Source organism: Monodelphis domestica, chromosome 2 (genome assembly GCF_027887165.1).
Source record: "Monodelphis domestica isolate mMonDom1 chromosome 2, mMonDom1.pri, whole genome shotgun sequence".
Lineage (NCBI taxonomy): Eukaryota > Metazoa > Chordata > Mammalia > Didelphimorphia > Didelphidae > Monodelphis > Monodelphis domestica.
This window is the reverse complement of record NC_077228.1, coordinates 410,196,926-410,218,203: the sequence shown is the minus strand read 5'-3', so window position 1 is coordinate 410,218,203 and position 21,278 is coordinate 410,196,926. Positions and strand designations below refer to the sequence as shown.

At 39.4% G+C, this 21,278-nt stretch overlaps 1 protein-coding gene across 2 annotated transcripts in view; it reads left to right on the top strand.

Annotated features, from left to right (window-relative positions):
* The window catches only part of AHI1 (Abelson helper integration site 1), a 278,473-nt gene extending 266,057 nt beyond the window's left edge, over window positions 1–12,416 (top strand). For both annotated transcript variants that reach the window (XM_007484594.3, XM_007484595.3), the window contains one exon: window positions 11,582–12,416. In XM_007484594.3, coding sequence (XP_007484656.1) covers window positions 11,582–11,765 — 184 coding nt within the window. In that variant the 3' untranslated portion in view covers window positions 11,766–12,416. The remainder of the gene's footprint in view (window positions 1–11,581) is intronic.
* Window positions 12,417–21,278: the final 8,862 nt, after the last annotated feature.

Below are 21,278 nucleotides of genomic sequence, written 5' to 3'. Positions count from 1 at the left end.
AGGTATGATCAGGTCACCCTAAATCAGAAACTTTCAGTAGTTCCCTACTGCTTCTGGGATACAATAAAAATTTCTTAGCCTGGCATTTAAAGCAGGCTGTCATTAGTTCCAACCTACCTTTATCCCTCTATTTCCCATTATTCCCTTTAATGGGCTCTATATTCTAGTCAAACTGTAGGACCAGCTATTCCAATAATTAAACATACCGTCTTCCTCTTCTTTATATTTGTTCAAGCCGTGCTCCATGTGTGAAATGCCCTTTCCTCTATATCTCCTCTCAGAATCCTTCTCTTCCTTGAAGACGCTGCTCCTGTGTCATCCACTTTAGGATGCCTTCCCTGATCCCCATCGTTGAAAATATTTTCTACTCAAATTTAATTAAAGAATTTTGTTTAGCTTTCTCCTATGTTCCCATTATACTTCATTATATTATATTTGCCTATCTCATCCGTCCACAGAAATCTAAAATCTCTAGGCTGAGGTTTTGTTTTTTTATTCTTTCAATTTGCTTTATCTATTGTAGGTACTCAATAAGTGTTTGTCGAATTAAATATTATGATTCTACTTATAACTATATGGTACTACATATTATATAGTATTATAGCATGGAATAGTATAAGAATTCATGTGCAAGTCTCTCTTGGCAGAGCTAGTTTCCTGACTGGGAGTTCCCAATACCAGTAAAATCACAGGAAGTTAGGGGGAAAAGGAAAGGAAGAGAAGGAGGGAGGGAGAGAGGGAAGAAAAGAGCCTCTTTTTTGAAAAGATAACATTTTTAGCTGTGGAGGGAGGGAAGGAGGAAGTATGGTAAAGAATATCAAAAAATAGTATAGCAGATATAATATTTAGGTGATCCTTTGTCTCTTCCAGTTCACACTGATTAGTATATGACTGCGATGACAATGATACTGATAAAGTCCTGCTGTGATGCTTCATGGTGGCATGGAGGTGACTGGTGGCTTTTGATGACAGTGCCAATGGAATACAATTCTCTCATAGTTCTTACTAGTCTTGAACATTGTTCTTACGTGACCAATCCAGCTAAGTTTTAAGAAGCTCATTAGCCACTAGGTTTGCTAAAGGTTGATGAATCTTCTACCATAGCAGTTTAGGAAGCTCAGGGACCAAGAAGGTAGAGGACTTACACTTTGCCTCAAAGAAGGGAATATGTAAACTGATGAAATCACTAATCACTTTAAAATTTGTAAACTGCAAATCTCACAATAACCCCATAAGTTAAGTATTGAAAATCTTATTACCCCCATTTTATAAATGAGACATAACCCCTCCACCTATATTCCTGCCTCCATATCCCATCTCCTCTTGGGTGCTGGTCTCTGAATTGAGGCTTTTCTTTCATTTTCAATTTCTTTCTCAAACTCCCCATAGATATACTCAGTTCTTCCTATCCAGTCCTTTGCTTCACCCTTTCCTGCCCTCAAGCTATCATTCTCTTCAGCCAATCAAACCCCTAAAATTTATCAGCTCTATTTCTTCACCTCTCAACCCGGTGCAATCTGGTTTATGACTCATCACTGAATTAAAACTGCTCTCTCCATGGTTTCTAACAGCTTCTAAACTAACTTGGTCCATCCAATTACCTTTTCTCACTTCTCATTTTACTTGACTTCTGTTCGGCTCTTGGCATCATCAGCTACTACCTTCTCTAGAAAACTCTCACCTCTCTTGCCATCTAAGACACTATTTAACACAGTCCTGGTTCTGTGACTCTTCCTTCTCAGCCTCCTCTGCCTGGTCATCATTTTTCCGCCCATTAAGTGTAGGTAAACTTCAGGGCTCTATGCTAAACCCTCTTCTTTCTTTAAACTCTCTTTAGTGTTTCGGTAGCCTGCTTCCTATTCCATCCAATCCCCAAGGATTCAATTGCCATATTAATTCAGGGATGATGAAAGAGACTAGACCTGTCATTTCACTGAGATAGGGAAATCCCAAATGAGGAAATCCCCTCCACTGATACAGGTCAGAAACTTCTCTGCTACCTTCAGTTTTAAAAAATTTCCAAAAGCCCTGAGAGGTTTGAGTAAGTTACCTGAGGTGACACAGCCAGTTGTATCAGAGCCAGAATTTGAGCCTAGTCACCTCGACTCTCAAGTTCTCCAAAGATATCCTGGCCAAATCTCTCTCCTGAATTCTAGTCTCATGTAACCAAGTATTTCCTGAACTTTGCCACCCAGATATCCCAAACTGAACTTAGAGTTCCCTAAAAATCTGACCTCCTTCCAAAGTTAACTGTTTTCTTTTAAGAGTCTAACAGCCCTTCCACTCACCAGAGCTTGTAACCTTGAGATCATCCTTCCCCCTCAATCCCTATATAAGGTCAATTGCCAAGTTATCTCTGTTCTGCCTCCATAAAATCTCTTATACCCGTTTCCTTCTTTCTTTCAAAGAGCCTCCTTCTAGTCAACCAGGTTCACAGTGTTGGCATCATCTTTGAACCTCCCCTTTCCCTTCAGATAACCAATCATGCCAAGATTTTTTCCATCCTACCTTCATGAAACCTGTCACATGCTTCCTCACCTTTCTTAATCTATTCTAAACATTTCCCAATTGGTCTTTCCTCCAGTCTCCCAACTTCAATCCAGTCTTCCAGATCCAATAAGAGGAAGATCCACTACTTCCAAATCCTCAGCAGTTCCAAGTTACATTAGGACAAAATTCAGAATCCTTAACCTTATTTATGTTTGTGCATGTGATGTCCCCCAGGAAGTACCGTGAAATTAGGGACTATTTCACTTTTTTCTTTGTATTTCCCCAGTACTTGGCACCACTAATAAATTCTTGTTAATTTTAACTGAATTGTGTTGGCCCAAAGAAGTTACATGACTTTCCCTGGTTTTCTAGTTAAGTTTCAGAGCCAAGATTCAAACTGTTTCTTGTAATGTCAAATCTAGTCCCCTAAAACCTCTATAATCATTAAGTAAAACTTTAGTGATCTTGAACACATAAAGAACAAGCTAGTAACCAAGAGTTTACCCTGTTTAAGCATCAGAACATTGTCTTAACAGTTTGTTCTAGAACACTTTCCAAAATATATTACCTATTTCCTTGTCTTCTTAAAGAGCTTAAGAACTTTTAGTCAGTATACAAACCTCAATTATGATTCTATATGTTAATACAGTGCCTTTAGGATCTGTTCATGCATGTAAGTCTGACCACCCATACATTTAATTGCCCTACATTGCTCTCTGTTCTGCTTTTTGAGTTTTCATTCTAATTGTTCATTTCTTTTGATATGGAATTAAATGGAAAAATATGATGATTTGGTCAAAGCAAAATCATATAGTGCCAGCATTCTTGCATTAAGGGAAAAAATTAAATTATTTACTCAAAACTTTCCAGAACATTTGTAATATATGTTTAACATATCTGACTTATTTTTAAGTTCTTATATTAACACTAATGTTTTGGAAGACTTCAGGGAATTTTCACATTTTTTTCATTGTATTATTAGTAAATACATAAATGCAAGATCTTCCTTCTACCTTGAAAGAGTTTTACAAGTAGATTTTCTTCAATTTTTGCATATTATTCTTCAATTTAATATATTCTTCAGTTTTAATCATTTTCAGATTCTGTTTTGCACTTGACATAAAAATAATCTGTAAACTTGAAGAAGTTGTCAGCACAGACAAGCAAATCACAATATAAGATGTTAGAGATGGAAAGGATCTTAGAGACCATCTAGTCCAAATTCTCTTGTCATAGATGAAAAATTTCAGTCCCAGAGAGCCCATGACATCATCAGCCTTAACGACTTTTGTCCACGGAATCTCTGTGAAGACTTTTAAAAGCCTTTAGCTACCACTGAGTCTTGTAGAAAAAGGTACTTGCTTGTATGAAAAGATAGTGCTGTGAAAAGGTAGTCCTCAAAATAAGGCAGTTGCAAATATTTCCTAAATTTGAGTAAAATGGCAGTTTAAAAAGTCAGTTATTTCTTCCAGCAGGGAAAAAAGTAATTCAAAATGTTAAGAAGTCCTGAATAAAGCTACTTGTGAATAAGATACGAGATTACCATTTCAGTGAAAATACATATAAAACAACTCTCTTTAATCAGTAACGATATGTCATGACTAGGAAATAATGAAAATAGTTGCCATAAGCCCCACAAAGATTTAATCTGACCAAATAATAATCCTATATCATTTCTTAAACCATCTCCTCTGTTTTTAGCTGAGTTAAAGGAATCCAAAGAAGCCTGATACATGGAATCTCATTCTTGAGCTTATAATCTACTTTGGCAGCGTAGACTTAACATAATAAAATCATTAGATATGAAGTTCAGCACCCTGGGAAGTTTGAATATTATAAGAAATATAGAAAATAATCAGGACATTTAGCTAAAATTTAGGGCTTTGTTCCTGAAGAACTTTACACATATATTATTCTTCTGAGTTTGTAACAACATTATGAGGTAAGTGTTATTATTAGCCCTATTTTACAAATAGTGAAATTCAGGCTGGGAAAGATTAGATGACTTGCCCAAGGTCACTGAGCTAGTAAGTGAATTAGTTTTTAAACTTAGGTCTTCTGAGGCCCAGTCCACTGTTCTGTCTACTACATCATTGAATGTAGAAAACATATCCTCAAGGAGTTTGCAATCTAAGGAGAAAGACTATACAGTGTAAAAATAGCAATAACTGCATGGTTCGATGGGAATATGATTGGGGATGTAGACTCTAAAGAATCACCAATGCATATATTAATAATATGGAAATAGCTCTTGATCAATGATACATGTAAGACCCAGTTAAATTGCTCATTGGCTATGGGGGGGGGGTTGAAATAAGGGGAGGGAAAGAAGATGAATCATGTAACCATGGAAAAATATTCTAAATTAATTAAATAAATTTTAAAAGAAGAAATAGGGGGAAAATAAAATAAAGATAAAATAGTAATAACTAGAACAATAAAAAGAAACTAAGAAGAAAAAATAGAATGATAAAAATTAGAATAGAATTGTTCCTGACATTTTTTTTACTATTGTTACTCCATTGAGATTATATTTCCTGTATTGCCTCCCTTGGAATTCAGAAACTACCCCTACTACCCTCAAATTTTCCCAAATGACCAAATTATTTTCAGACATAGATCCTCACTCTTTCTTGTTTCATAGACCAATTCATCAGTCTGGTGAAGCCTATAGACCTCTTCTCGGAATCATGTTTTTAATTACAAAACATAAAATATGTAGGATTACAAAGAAAAGCAATTATATTGAAATACAGGTATCTAAACATTTTTAAAATTCACAGATTAAGAATTGCCACTTAAGTTAAAATAACTCTCAGATATCACTTCATACATATCAGATGGCTAACATGACAGAAAAAGAATAAATGCTGGAGGAGATTGGAAAAATAGGGACACTACTACACTATTAGTGGAGTTGTGAACTGATGAGCCAAGCATTCAGGACAATTTGGAATAATGCTCCAAAGGTAAACCCTCACCTTCCATCTTGGAATTGGTACTCTGTATTGGCTCCAAGGCAGAAGGGTGGTAAGGCCTAGGCAATGGGGGTCAAGTGACTTGCCCAGGGTCACACCGCTGGGAAGTGTCTGAGGCCAGATTTGAACCCAGAACCTCCTGTCCCTAGCCCTGACTCTCACAAAACACTGAGCTGCCAAGCTGTCCATATATATATATACATATATGTATGTATGTATGTATGTATGTATGTATGTATATTAGAGGAAAGACTAGAAAAGAATCTACATGAGCTTTTTATAAGAGTGATGAAGTTAAGAGTCAGAAGATCTGAGTTCAGATCCTCAACTCTGTTGCTGGTTTATGTGACCCTGAAAGCATGTCATTCTCTGAGACTTCTCCCTGCCTATAAAATGAGGAGCTGAATGAGAAAATGTCGAAAGACTCTTTGACTTTAAGTTCCCCGATCTACCGAGAGACCTGAGGAAGTTTCAGATGTGCCAGATAAATTAATGACTTCCCTTATTTCACGCGTTAGGGTTTGCAGTGCTCCTTCCCGGAGCACACCGAAGTTCGGATGCAGCTCCTGGGCTTCCCGTGCTCTGTTCAGGTGTTACGTGTCTACATTTTTAAAAATTATTTTTTGCAAAGAACTTTTCTCCCAGGCGCTTTGAGAGAGAAAAATGTAATTAAAATCTAATTCGATTTGCTCAAACCCGTATCCTGCCCCTCGTGACAGATGAGGCAACGAGCACAGACGGGTGACGTTCCGGGCGAGATCACATAGCTAGGAAGCACGGAGCGGAGCCACGAGAACTCGCTGGCTGTCCGGGAGGCCTGCAGGAATCTGTGCTGGCCAGCTAGCCAGCGGTCAGAATATACTACTCTTTCTCAGTAAGCGTTAAGCAGCCAGAGGGTAGGGCCGGTGCTGCCCGGCAAGGCGGAACGGCGGACGGAACGTCCATTCCGGGACATGCCAGCAGCGGCAACCCCACGGGGCCTCTGGGAGCTTGTCCTCCTCCGGGTCCCACGGCCACCCTGCTCGCCCTGGCCCTCGGGCCCCCGAAAGTGTCTTCCAAGCTTTCTCAAGTGAACGTGGTGCCCTGCTAATGTCTCACCTTGCCTGTGCCGCCTCCATAAAGGGCTGTGAGCTCATCCCTCCTCTGCCGGGGCCCACTTTTCCACTACGCTGTCCCGTTCTTCTGCCCCTCAAGCTCTAAGCTCCCTTCTAAGGCCTCCGTTCTCGCGGACAAAAATAAGAAAGGCCCTACAATTTGCCTTCCTTTGGCTTTTTTCCTATTTTCCAAGTTAATTTCCCGTTACTTTCCGTTCTGTTCTCACTCTTCGAGCATTGTCTTCACCTTCACTGATCTTCATTCTCTTTGGACATGTTGCCATAAGAGCGATGGCCTCTGCTCCTGTGGGCACTATAAGACGTGTTTCTATCCTCTTGGAGATTGAAGTCTAGTTGGGGAGGCAGAACTAAAATAATTAGAAAGCAAAAAGGTATATAATTAGACAGTGAGGCGGCTCAGTAGACAGAGCACTGGGTCTGGAGTCAGGAAGAAAGACCTGAGTTCAAATTCAGCTCCAACATTTACTAGTTTTGTAATCAGAGACAAATCACAACCTCTGTTTGTCTTAATCCACTGGAGGAGGAAATGACGAGCCACACCAGGGACTTTGCCAAGAAAGTCCATGGACAACATTGGCATGCCATGGTCTGTGAGGTCAGTCAGACACAACCGAATGAGTGAACAGCAAATCCATTACTAAATAAGAGGTATGGTGTAAATTACAAATACAACAGTGGTTCAGAGCAGAAAGATCCTTGGGCATCTGAGGAACAGGGGAATGCTTCAAGGAAATAGAAATGGATTACATGTTGTATCCTTCCAGTAAAATAAATGCTCTTTGAAGGCAGGAGCTCTTTTCCTCTTTTCTCTTTATATCTCCATGGCCCACTCATGCTTGTTGAATTTAATTGGAGCTAGTTATATTGAGAAATATAACTTGAATCAAGTTCTGAACCATAGGTGGGATTTAGCTAGACAGAGGGCAACCAGACAGGGCAAGAACCCATGGCTAAGCAGAATGCAAAAGCAAAGAAAAAGGCAATGGGATGGATGAATCCATGATAAATAGAGCTGGGGAAAAAATGAGTCTTAAGTGGCATAGCTGATAATCTCATAGACTGGGAAGATCATTGACAAATTCCTTCTAATTTTCTGCGTTTGTAGTTTCCCAAAAAGTCTTTGGCTTTGTTTAAAATGTTTTTTATGCCATGTTTTTCATTTCATTCAGCTGTTCCTCACAGTGTTCATCTTCTAACACTTCCCTTACTTGAGGACCCACAAATATCCCCTCTGATTTTAACCTCACTGATTCTTAGAAATTTATTTTTCAGAGGAAGGAAATCTGCAGGCAATTCCATTACCTTGACTAGCAGTAGTTTGCCATTCTTCTTTTAAAAACTCTTTTTTCATATCCTTTGCTTATCTACTGGGGGCCATTATTTTTTATATCTTTTTTTAACTTTGTCTCTTTTTACCTACTAGTAGTCTCCATTTTGCTTCCTAGTTGATTTTTGTACTATTCTTTAATATGTCTTGAATTTTTAATTCTTTGTGTCTTTTTCAAGGTATTTTTCTGTGTCTAATACTATTATCAGAAAGGTATAGAGGAGGAAAAACACCCTCCTAATACTCATGTAATCACCCTTTTCACATCTTCTTTAACATCAAGTTCAATCACATGCTCCGCTACGCAATGTTTTCCCAAAATGATTTATGGTTTTTATTAGTAAATGGTTTGAAAGACAAATCTCAAGACAACATTTTCTTCTATTCGGGTTTTTATAGGTAGATTACAGAAAGCTGGTATTAAAGGTCATTTTCTCTTTTTTTTTTCTGACCCAATACAAGTTCCCAAGACCTGAGTCTTGGGAAATTTAACAATCTACGTATATTTATATTACTACATACTTTATATTTATTTCTTCCTTGTCTATTTTTTTCAAGGCCCAGCCATTTAGTTTTTCATTTTCTTTTCTTGTGGGGAAAGTGGGGGAGGGAAAATGTATGTCAATGAGTGTAATTTTTTTCCACCACCATATTTCATATCCATTGTAAATGTTCTCCCCACCTAGTTTTTTCTGTAGTTTGTGCCTCAAACAAAATCCACCCTTGTGTGACTCTGGCCCAGTTAATCAAAACAGGAATTCAAGAGTCTTTTCACCCTGAGAACTCCTGCCTTCAGTGTGTAAGATCCCACTCCATCTCCTTCTTCCTTTATCAAAGTCCCGTGGTGGCTGCATCTCTGATCTTGTGGGAGCCTGTGGCTATTGGGATTACATATGTCTCTGTTTCAGCCAGGCATTTCCTATGTTGATGAATGGAGGCCCAGGGGCTTTCAGGGTCTCCCCCCGGCTCACTTCTACCCTATTAGTTGTTCTTCTTTTGATTCCTTTGAAGATCGTGGTCTCTGTTGTGCTCCCTCATCCCTGGGTTCCTTCCTCTTCTGGGTCTGAATCATTTCCAGTAAAGTTCTTATCTTTACTGCTCTCTTTAAGGCTTTGGTTACTCCTTAGGTTCCCACTACTAGGGCTGTTCTTTTTGCCTCTCCCTCTACTTCCTCCGTCACCCTGTAATCCCCCTCCCTCCCTTCATTCAACTGGTCCTGTATCTCGGCAGGTGCAGGATCCATCTCACTCATTTCTATCAGCTTTCTCTCCTCCTTCCTTTTTCTGGTTTTCTTCTCCTTTTTTTGTCCCACCACTGCCTTAAACTCTTCCGTGTCTTGTTTTGCCTTCTTCCTCCATTTTCCTTTTTAAACGCTTGGTAGATTTCTTTAGAACAGTAGAGTTTTAGAGTTGGAAAAGACCTTGGAGATGGTCCAGTCCCCCCCTGCGGCCCGAACTCACCCCCCACCAGGGCGAAGACGCATGGAACAAGCTTCTACAGCTGCTGACGTGGCTGGCTGGACGGAGGCCTCCTTCTCTGCTGCCTCTTTCCCTCCTTTGTACTTGAAGTATCCCCACGCTTTGGGCCGCTTTTACATCATAGTAGTGGTTGGCATTGAAGTCCATGTCCCCGTGTGAGCCGCACAACTTCTATTTCATAATGTTCTAATGCCTGCTAAGTAGTAGTTGTGGCCACCAACTTCTAGCCTTCTTTGACTCCAGCTTTCTTAATATACTTACATATAATTTGCTGTTTCTTTGTATTTAGCCATCCTCGCTTTATCTCACATTTTATCAAGACCTTGAGGTTGCTGTGTCTCATCCTAGTAGATACTGCAGTGTTACTGTCCTCATTATAGGGGTGGGAAGCCCAGCAATTAGGTTTGCAAACCCCTCGGGTCCTGGATCTAGAGCGGGAGGGGACGTCGGGGCCACCCTGTCCTTTCACAGGTGTGAGGAAATGGCGGCCCGGGCTGGCTCGGCACAGAGCTAAGCAGAATAAGCAAAGGGAGGATTTGGCCTAGAAATCCAGAGTTGGGGACCGGCCTGTGCTGCCTCCCTCAGCTGCTCGGGCTGCTCACCTGTTTGTTTTGTCTTCCTTCAGAACAGATGTGCGGCCTCTTCCTCATACTTGCACATTTGTTTCAGAGAATGAATGGAAAACCTGTTTAAGCCTTCCGGCCCGTCTGCCAGCGCTACCTCCCTGCTTTTCACAGCTCTGACATTTCACTAGTCACACACCGTGAGGAGTGCTTCCAGGAGCCCTCCTTGAAACGGCGTTCCAAGGAGGCAGCGAGATAACCCAGCAGAGGGAGGCCGGCCTCCCCGGCCTCCCACCCTTCCCAGCGGGGTGACCCTGGGACAGTCATCTAACCCCAAATGCCAAACCCCTGATGCCCTTCTGCCATTGAACTGGCACCAAGACAGAAGGAAAGCGTTTGAAAGGCTTCTTAATGTCAACATTTTTCAAAGAAACCGGTTGAAGCATCTCCGATGGGGCTTTACAAAGGGGAAAGCGCCTCGTGAGTGCTTCGGCCCCGTCCCCGGCTTAGGGTTTCATGGGTCGCGTCTGTTTTCTGCCTTCTCCGCTTCCCGAAGCGGCCGCCACTTACTGCAGAAACGTCAGCGAGCCGCTCGGCTTCTCCGGCACTCCCGAGTCTGAAAGCCCTTTAGCGAGCCCTTCAGAGGTGACTTCTCCGTCTGACGCCGGGGAAGCCAGCAGCTCTCCTGGGAGAGCGGGACTTACGGTCACGCGGCAGGGCTCGAGTCTGTGGGAACTCAAGTCCCGCACTCCCTCGGGACACTTCCCAACTTCACAAGCGTGGCTCCGCTTCATTGCCCCTCGGGCCATTTCAAGTAATGGTCTCGGCAGCTTTTGGCGGCTGTTCCATGAAGAATCCTCCACTTGATGGTCTAAGGATTGATCTCAGGGTCTGAGTTGTCTGGAGGCCCCAGAAGTTCAGTAATCCTAGCAGCTGGCCTTAATAAGTCAACCAAATACAGTCAAGAATTCTCAGCCACAGACCAGGGAAATTGTTGCCCAGCAGAAAGCCTTCAAAAGAAAACATTTCAAGAAATAGACGCTATCCATTCAGTCACGTCGGACCCTTTCTGACCCCATTTGAGGTTTTCTTGGCAAACATTCTGGAGGGGTTTGCCGTGTCCTTCTCCATCTCATTTTACAGATGAGGAAACTGAGGCAAACAGGCTAGAGGGACTTGCTCAGGGTCCCACCGCCTTGAAGGGTCCAAGGGCAAATTTGAGAACAGGCCTTCCCGGTCAAGGTTTGGCCTTGACTATCTTTTTTTTTTTCAGGAAATGAAGCATTAGATAAGATCAGAATAAAGGCCTTGGATTCTTAGAAGAGATCCAGAGCACGTGCCATCTGTCGTGCCTGTGTGTGAGCACCTCTGCTCCTTGTTGCATTTGTTCCTATGTCACTGCAGGAGCTCCAGAACCGCCTCTGCTTCTTATAAAAACTAATTTAATGTAATTAGGCACCTGCTCTGCACAGGGTATATTGTAATCAGTACAGGCTTACCAGTAGCACAAGCCAGTGACCATTTTTGCCCAACTCCGAGCGGCTCTTCAAAGCCCACAGAGGACGGGTCGGGGTGGTGATCAGAACAAGCTCCAGGACCTATTAATTTTGCATGTCTTTCTCTCTCACAGAGGACTAAGAAAGAAGAAGACAAGATTGCAAAAGAACGAAACGGCCGTGTCCAGAGTAAATGAAGGCGCTCCTCATCCTTCAGAAATCCCCGATGCGAGGGCTCAGGGAGAGGCCCAGTCCGGCCTTGTGGTCCTTAAAGCGGAAGCCAAGAACAGCCCCAGAAGAACTCTGATCCCCTCATAGATGGCAACCGTGAAACGGATGGACTCTGACGGTTTGGAGCCCGTGTAATCATGGTAGTCCAACTCCCCTGCTTGTTAGGGATTACATCAGGACTGCTCCTGTTGGCGAATCAATAAAGAATAGTGTCGCTTCAGTTCACCTGACACAAAAGGAAAAAAACACAATTTGTTTTGATAGGGTAAATTTTATCTCGTAATTCTGTAGTTTTGCACATGGGTAATATGTCAATTTAGAAGATTCACCAGAAACTATGATGAATCTACTTTGAAATATAACTTTTTTTTATAAATATATAACATTATAGAATTGTGTATTTGGAATTCCTAAGGAATAATCACATCTTACAGCGGGACAAATATTGAAAGAAAATGTGCAATTTTTATATTGTTTTAAATGAAAATGTTTACTTTGTAAGCATGGACAGAACATTGTAACATTGATTTGTTTCAACTGATCTTGCCATAATTTTCTAAACTCGTTCAACTGTTGAAAATGTTTCATATTTAAATGTGTGGAGACTCTATAGACATTTTTGGAGTGATCTTAATTTTAATATCAATATTTGTTTTATTGAATTGCATTATCACTTATAAAAATAATGGTTTCAGTAATATATCATTAAATATTTTATTTTAATATTAATTAGTTAAATCATTTTTCTTTTGGGTTTTTTTTTTCCCCAGCAAACTCTCTTTTCTTGAGAAAACAAGTCTGCCAGGAAATTTTTTAACCCTAGTTCTCCCTCAAAAAGTACAATAATGAATATAAAATTAGAAGGACTTATTCAGTAGACCAGACAATTGATTCCATGAAACAAAGAAGTGAGAAAAACAGTTCGGGGCATTGAGGTATAAAATTTGCCCAGACGTAAACCACTACATGCAATATAGTCTAGTAAACACATTCAGCTCTCATCCCTGCACATGTTTGGAAAGCATGAAAGTGAGTAAACGTCTCTGCTCCGCAGAACTCTTTAAAAACAAGCTATTTCCCTTTAGTGCTGAGTGGCACTGACTCCTCCGGAGCCCCTCAGCTGTCAGAATTGAAGTTTATTCTGGTTTGTGCAAAACTCAGGTTATTCTGATTGTTATTACATAGGCACATTCAAGAAGAACTACTGCATCCGGGCCCCACAGGCCTCTGATATTATGGCCCTTTTGTATATTTATCCTGTAAACACACTGGAGATTTTAAGAGAGTTTTACATCTCTCTGGAATTTCAGGGCAGTTCTAGGCTGTGCCTGGTGATTTTTCTGATTTTTTTTTTTTTTAGTAAACATCAACTCTTGACTATTTAACAAGGTTAAAAATGAGACGTATGACATCAGCCTCTTTGCCGAGGGAGCCCCGAGCATTCGCCAAGATCTCACTTTATGGACTGTGCTCCTCTGCTGCAAAGTCCTGTAAAACAGCGTTTTGTATCATGGCTCCTGGAGGTCAATAACTGGAGTTAAACGCCTTGGAGAGCTGGTTCCCGACAAAAGCTGCGCTCGTCTTCTCCAGCGAGCAGGCGGGGCTCTGACGCGGAATTAAGCCGTTGGCCGCCCTTTCCAGAGGATGGAAGAGCAGTAACTGAGCCTTCTGAGATTAAGGGGAGAAATAAGAGAGGAGAGCCCGCCCCAAATGCAATAAACCCAGAGATACTCTTAGGAACAAGCATTTTATAGTTGATTCATCTTCATTCTAAAAATGTTGGCTTTTCTCCTCTCTTTTGCTCATTCTCCGGCTGCTTGGAAGGTAGGCTTTGGCATCACTCTCTCCTGTCTCCTTTAAACCGTCGCCCTGCAGTCATGGTGGTCCGCAATTGCTAAAACCTTTACAATAAAGAATAGGGTTTGGTCAATATCGAAGTTTTCCCAGGAGGCTAACTATGGAGTCACAAAACCTGGCATTGCTACTCTCCTGTGTTTGACGCCTCCATTTTCTTAACCATTAAGTGAGAACTTGGACTGAATTCCATCCTAGCTCTTGCTCCATAACCCTAAGAAGTTGTATTCAATAAGGATTCCCCCCCCCTAAGATTCTTCTTAGAATACCTAAGTGTCTTCAAAAGCAAGAAAACAATGGAAATATTTATTCCATAAGACTAAAAACGTTTGTTCAGAGGAATAGACAATGAGATCTTACAATGTGAAATCCATTAAAATAATTTGTAAAAATATTTTAACACCGGTACCTTCCATCTTAGAATCAATATTCTGTATTGATTTAAGGCTAAGCAATGGGGGTTAAGTGACTTACCCCAAGTCACACATCTAGGAAGTGTCTGAGTTCAAATTTGAACCCAGGACCTCCTAGATTTCAATCCATTCAGTCACCTCCCTGCCCCTGAAATCCATTTTTTAAGATAATACGAATAGGACAGACTTTGGAAACCCTGTGCATGAGCCTTTTCCATCATTTTGACCATTTTCCTCATTTTCCATAATTATTTAATTAATTAAATCAAGAACATTTCATTTATTTTTTCAATAATCTTGGAAAAAAATTAAAAGAAATTAGGATCCTCTGCCCTCCTAGGATAGTCAGTCTAGGGCACTAATTATGTCGTATTAACAAATCTTATCATTATGTCCCACCATTTGAAATTTAAGAGATAGTAGACCCCCCTAATGAATACTCAAAAATGTATTGAAAACATTGAAAAGGAAGGAAATTAAGGAATCCTTTAGCAGCATTCTATGGCCTATAGCAATAGATGTATACACATGGGTTATTACACATAATAGGTATTTGATATGATACGGCAATTTTTAACTCATGGGAACATTTTTTAAACTCTCTCAATTTGGGGAGCCATATCTTTGCTGATCATAATTACTTAATTGGATCTTAATGAAATGACAACTTCCCTCCAGATCTCTAACTGGGCTCTTTTATCTTCTAAAATGTTTATGTTCACTCTTGTAAAATTCTTAGTGAATATTTTTCTTTAATGAAAAGACTCAAAAACACAAATTTTTTTAACCTCTTAATGGCTACTTTTTCCTTTCTGAAAAACATGACCGAATCTCTTCCTGGCTTCTGAGTTACCCACCCCAGAGCCTGAACAGCCCTGAGCATCACAGACATTTTGTTTTTTGTTGTTGACACTAATGGAAACAATGACAACCAAAGTAGCACTGCAGGTGACATAGTTATGCTTGCCTTTGACAGTATCTAAAGGGAGTAGAAATATATAATAAAGGAAATACTATTTAGAGTACTGTGACCTTTAAGCAGCAAGTGTTTCAGTAAAATGAAGTATCTGTTTAGGGACAAAGGCTGGACACAGCTTTAGATTTCCCACACAACTTCTTTTTGATTCATCTCAGACTTTTTTTTTAACTTCTTCTGACTATATTAACTTCAGACACTTATTATCCTGGCACAAGATTCTGTAGGGCTATGGCAAAATAGCTAAGAAGGGAGAAAAGCTCTTCCTAATCATACTTCTGTAATTATCCCGTATCTTTTGCCCCCCCCCCCATGTCACTTGAAAGTACATGTAGGACATTGGTGGCAATATTTGGTTCAGGAGGCAAAGGGGGACTAATCACAGTCAAATAAAGGATAATGAACACACAAGGGGAAATGACAATCAGAAGCCTCTGTTGGCCAGTGAACTAACTCTACCGATAGACCCAATTGTCTCCGAGAGAATTGAATGTCAGGATCATTTAGGGTTCACAATGGGCCGCCACTGCAAGAGCAGACAGCCCTGAGAAGTAGCCAGCAAGACAGCCATTCTTCGGAGACCCTGGATGCAAACTTGATAATGAGGCACTTCATTCATCCATCTTTCTGCTCTAATTACTCAGGTGAATAGGAAATACTTGATGTAAGGCGGGAAATGGGCCAAAGCAAAAACACTTGTTTTGTAAACACAAAGAATACTTTGATTCTAATGATTCTCTTTGGGGCTATTGCAAATATAGATGTCATAAACTACATTTTCAAAAGTTCCTTTACTTAATTTATGCTCAAAGTCCTTCATACACTGAAACTTTAAACACTGTTAATAGATTTTTTTCATTACCTTAAAAGAGTTGGAGAATATAATTTTGCTTCAAAATTTCATAACTTTTATTCCCAGCTTTCAGATTCTACAAAAATGAAAAATCTTCAGATAACTGTTAGTTATGTAGGACTAATTTAATGATTTTTTTTTACTGGCTCTAATTCATTATTTCTAGCATAATTAAGGCCGGTGTAGTGAGATAATTTTGAATTTTGGAATTAGGGAATTCAACTCAAAATCCTCCTCTGATACCATATATGTGACCTTAGGCAAGTCATTTAATTTAGGTTTCAGTTACCTCCTCCATAAAATGAGGGGTTTGAATCAGAAGATTTAGGGTCCATTTGAAGTCTAAACCCAAGATCCTCTGGCTGTGGTGTCAAAATCTTATTTTTCCAGCATCAAAAAAATGTCCACTAGTCCACACTTTGAGGAATTTGAACTCATTCAGCAAAGGCTAGAAATTGGGAGTTGAATTAGAGAAGTATCACTTAAATATTTTAGGGCAAATGAGAACTAATTTATAGGTTTGTTTAATCACCACTTGACACATTAAAAACTGAAAGTTTTCTTTTGAAATAAGAAAAATGTGTGTGTGTGTGTGTGTGTGTGTGTGTGTGTGTGTGTGTGTTTAGCAAGGGATGTTTAAGAATGCTTACATACGAGGGTAGTTAACTATAAGGGTACAGACCAAAGGTCTGTTTCATAAAACTATGTTGTTTAAAATGATCCTGATTCCAAAAATAAATAGCAAAAAGCTAAGAAAGAAAAAGCAAGAAGTGGAAGAAAATATTAATTTGTTGTCAGAACTAAAGTGGCTAACTGAAGTTTTGTGTAAAGTGGTTACAAGACAAAAGGAAGAAGGTTCCCTGGAGAAAAGCCCGAGAGCTTCAGTTCAGTTTTTCAGTATTTTGAGACCAAATTCAGTATTTTGGTTTTGTGTTGCTCTTTTTAATTTTCCATGTCCATAAACTTTGAGATCTTGGTGATTCCATATCTAATCATCTCATATAGCTTCCTTTTTAAAATTAATCCTCCAGGTTTTTTTTTAATTGAAAGTCAAATGTATGATGAACAACCATAGTTTCTACATATGTAATACATATATCTATATAATTTTTTTTTTTGCTATTCCCATCTATTCTATAGAAACTAGTATTGAATGTATCAGGAGATGGAAGTTTCAGCAGCTCAAGATTTCCAGAGCAGTAAAAAAATATCAGTAAAATCTATGCACTGAAAGAACCTCAAATTCTTATTACACTTATCACATGTGCAGGCAGAGGGTATAATATACTAGTCTGTAGCAGCTGTAAATTTCTGAGGATTTATCTAACCACAAATACATTGAAATGGGGAAATGGGGCTATATTAAACTGCAAGATGCTGCTGGAGCTTTGCCATTCTTGCAACATCCTGTCATTAATTTATGATGACAGGTCTGGCAAACTGAAACCCCCAATACACTTGCGACAGACTGTTAGGCTCTAGCTACTGTTGAGCTCTGCAGTCCCACAGAATCCAGGGAGATTTTTCCAATGTGAGGATTTGGTTTTTAAATTAAGGGACGAGACTACAAATGACCAATAGTTCTTCTGCTCTGGTTTCTAAATAGCAAAGCCCAGGATGTGGAAAGGATTATAAACTGAGGCGCTGAGCCAGTCTCTTCCTCTAGGATAGACACTGATCTTGTACCATTTGAAGATGAGAGTCCTGGATTAGTCAATAAAAAGCTTGATCACATGTATGCAAAAGGTCCCAGCTCCCTGAACCTCCTTTTTTTAAACTTTATATGCTGAATTCCTTTGCTGCAAAGTTTTAAAACAAAATACCAGTTGAGACTTGATCATTTAAAAATTAGGATTCCATGGACATTAATTAAGTGCCCACTACATGCAATGAGAATCAACATGGCATTATAGAGTGCTGAACTTGTCAGTAAGAAAGAGCCAAATTCAAATTCTACATCAATACTAGCTATGTGGTCTTAGAGTCATATGACCTCTTTGAATCCTAGGCAGCTCTATAAGACTTAATAATGGGTTGCTGTCTATGTTGATGAAAGGCTTTCTCACACTGATGAAATTGTAGATCATTGACATACTAAGAACACAATTTAGTACTATACTATACTTTGGGGAAAAGAAATCACTGGAAAGAAACTATGCTCCTTTGGGGTAATAAGATGTTTTATAAACTAAAATAAGGTATAAAATTTTAAAAACTAAGTAAAATATTCTACAAACTAAAAAGCCAAATTGAGAGCAGCTGAGTGACTCAGTGGATTGAGTGCCAGGCCCAGAGATGGGAAGTCTTGGGTTCAAATTTGACCTCAAACACTTCCTAGCCATGTGACCCTGAGCCAGTAATTTAATCTCCATTGCCTAGCCCTTACTGTTCTTCTGTCTTGCAACTAATATTGATTCTAAGATGGAAGGTAAGGGCTAAACTTTTTTTAAATAAAATAATTTTTAAAAAATTTTAAATAAATCTATAAGAGATCAAAGAACTTTGACCAAAGAGATTATTTCCAACTTGAGGGAAGTGACATTGATCTGAGCCTTGAAGGATTGTTGGGATGTCAATAAGTAGGAAAAATGAAAGGGTATTTTAGGCAAAAAGAGCAGTATTCGGGGAATGTCCAGTGGACCAATCTAGTGTCAACATAGAGTGAAAAAGGGAGAAGAGTATGAGATATGTAAACTGGAGCCATGCTGTATGCCAGATTTATGAATTAGCCAATGTTGAGCAAGAATCGAAATGAATGGGAACCCAGGAGATCCAAGAGGTCAAGATCAGAGCTTCAGAAAATGTTTCATGTAAAAGAGGAAAAGAAGCTAGAGATCATAATGTTAATAAGTGACTTGTGAGGACGCCTACTCTAACACCATGAACCAAAAACAACATCAGCACCAATATGGAAGTAGCTGAGACAGAGTATCTCAACTAGCCCCTGCTGTAGCCTCAGAAATCCATTTACAGTCAAGCTGTGACTTCAAGGTGCTTACATTCTCTTGGGAGATCCAACATATTCATAGAAGAGTAAATAGAAGACATAGACAAAATAAATACATGACAAATAAACAGTAACTGGCAACAGGATGAGGGAGAGGATGGTGCACTCAGGAAAGAGATGTTAAAGGAGATATGACCTGAGCTGAGCCTTGAAGAGAGTTAAGGATTCTAGGAGACAAAGGTAAAGAGGTAGAGAATTCCAGGCATGGAAAACAGGTGATGAGGTGGAATGTTTTGTATGTGAACAGCAAGTAACCACTTGAGTACATGAAAGGAAATCACAGTCTGGAGCTAGCTCATGAAGGGTTTTAAACGCTAACAGAGAATTTTGTAATTTATCGAAATGGCAGCGTGGAACTGCTTGAAGTTTCTTGTGGAGAAGCATGACATGGTCTAATCTGAACCTTAAATACATCAAATTGGAAGCTGTGTGGAAAACAAATTGGAATAGGGAGGGCCCAGATTCAGGGAGGTCAATTAGAAGGTTATTCTGATAGACCAAGAGTTTGTGAAATCTTGGACCAGATTGGTGGCTACATGAAGGGAGTGAAGGGAACAGATGCCAGAAAGCTGAAGAGACAGTGTCAAGACTTTCACAGAAAAAGACAATGAAGGTCACAGACTTAATTGTCAGTGTCACCCTATTAAGCAAGCCAAAGCTGGGACTAGAACTCTGGCTTTGCTGCCAATCCAGCAATCTTTCTGAGATTTACTTCCTTTGTAAATGGCATAATAAAAACTAAAATATCCAGCATATGTATAAGGGATGACTATAAAATAATGAAAGATCAAGTCCTTAGTGTCTTTATAACTGTATACTTCAAAGTCATCTATTAAAAGGATGTCCATATATTTATTATAGCTCAGTATTTGAATTCACAATAAAAGATGTTCTCATTACAGGATCTTAATATTTACCCACAGGTTAAATATTAATTTTGAATAATAATTTGGCTCTGGGTCAAAATTGAGACCATGTACAAATCTAAAATCAGTATAGTTTAAAGAGCCTCCTGGAGTGAATTTTCCCAAGTCATACTAAGAGACATTAGACCCACAATTGGGAAATGCTTCCCAAATGTAGAGAAAGCATTTGTAATGATAACTACATGTTGTTCAAATAATCAAAGATGGTAAATATTTTCCTGGTAAGTGGCTAATATTTGGTTGGAAATCCCCATTCCTATCTTAGCCATTCAACCCTGAAGCATGTGTTCTTTTTGTGAATATCAACCTCCCTTACTGCATCAGGAATAATCAAGTCTACATGGACCCTAAAGGGTATATTTTGCAGCCCCACTACTCTGCTGAGTCCATTAGTCATTCAGAGTATTTATTAATGTGACTAGAATGAGTCCTCTCCATCTAGTAGAATGTAAGCTCCTTGAAGGTAGACCCTTCTTTTTTTTTCTTTCAATTTTGTCTTTAACTACTACTGCTTAGTATGTAGTTGAGACCCAATAAATGCTTGTTGAATTTATTTAATTCTTGAATTCTCACACAGATTGGTTCCTTTACCTTGTAAGATTGTGAAGAGACCCTCAATGGGAATTATATTCTATCAGAAGTCCCAGACACCTAAAACAGACAGCGAGCTCTTGAGGGTTATACTGTTCAGGTTCACATTACCATTCATGACTGAATGCCCCTTTTTTCTTTTCTCTTTTTTGATTCTCTCCCTTTTGTCCTACTTTTTTACTCTCTTCTTCACCCACTATTTAATTAATTCTTAATTTCTATTTTGTCATTAGCTTCTAGTGTCATCCAGTGTTGAAGACACCACTGACCAAAGTTACTCAAAAACCATTTTTCATGACATGTCTCTGATCCCATCCGATGAATCTGCTATATGGACCAATTCAAGAAATGGAGTGTGATATGAGCACTGGTTTATGAGCACACCTAACATGTCCCCTTAAAACATTCTAAATATCCAAAACATCATTGGAAAAGGTAGGGGCTATGTCTTTGACTGTCTTCAGTTTTGTTATTGAAGAGGCAAATCCTCTACCAGATTAAGAGAGATTTGCATAACATTTTGCATGTCCATTGATCTGAGGATAAACTCCCTGAAAAGACTTCCAAAAATCTGTATATTCGAACTGGATATTAACCTGTAAATTTGATATGCTAATCATGATTTCCCTTTTCAGTTTCCATAGTTTTCCGCAGAGATGGCAAGAGTTGAAATACTATCTCAAAAGTGCCCCGATTCCCAAACAGAAGTCCATCCTAGCCCAGTTGTTAAAATATGGGGGCATCCCATTTTAAAGTTTGAGGAGGCTTTATGTCATGTATTTTCATACCATTAAATGGTTTCAATCATTTTCATCACCTGCTATCTTTATCATTTAAAAATACTCTAAAAAGGTTTTCTCAGCTTCAAACAAGTCTTTGTTCACCAAGCAAAATAGAGTGTTCAGCCTGAGCAGTGTTTATATGAAGTGTCTCAGAAACACCGGAAACCTCCAGGCCAGGAGTGTACCAAGCCATTGGCA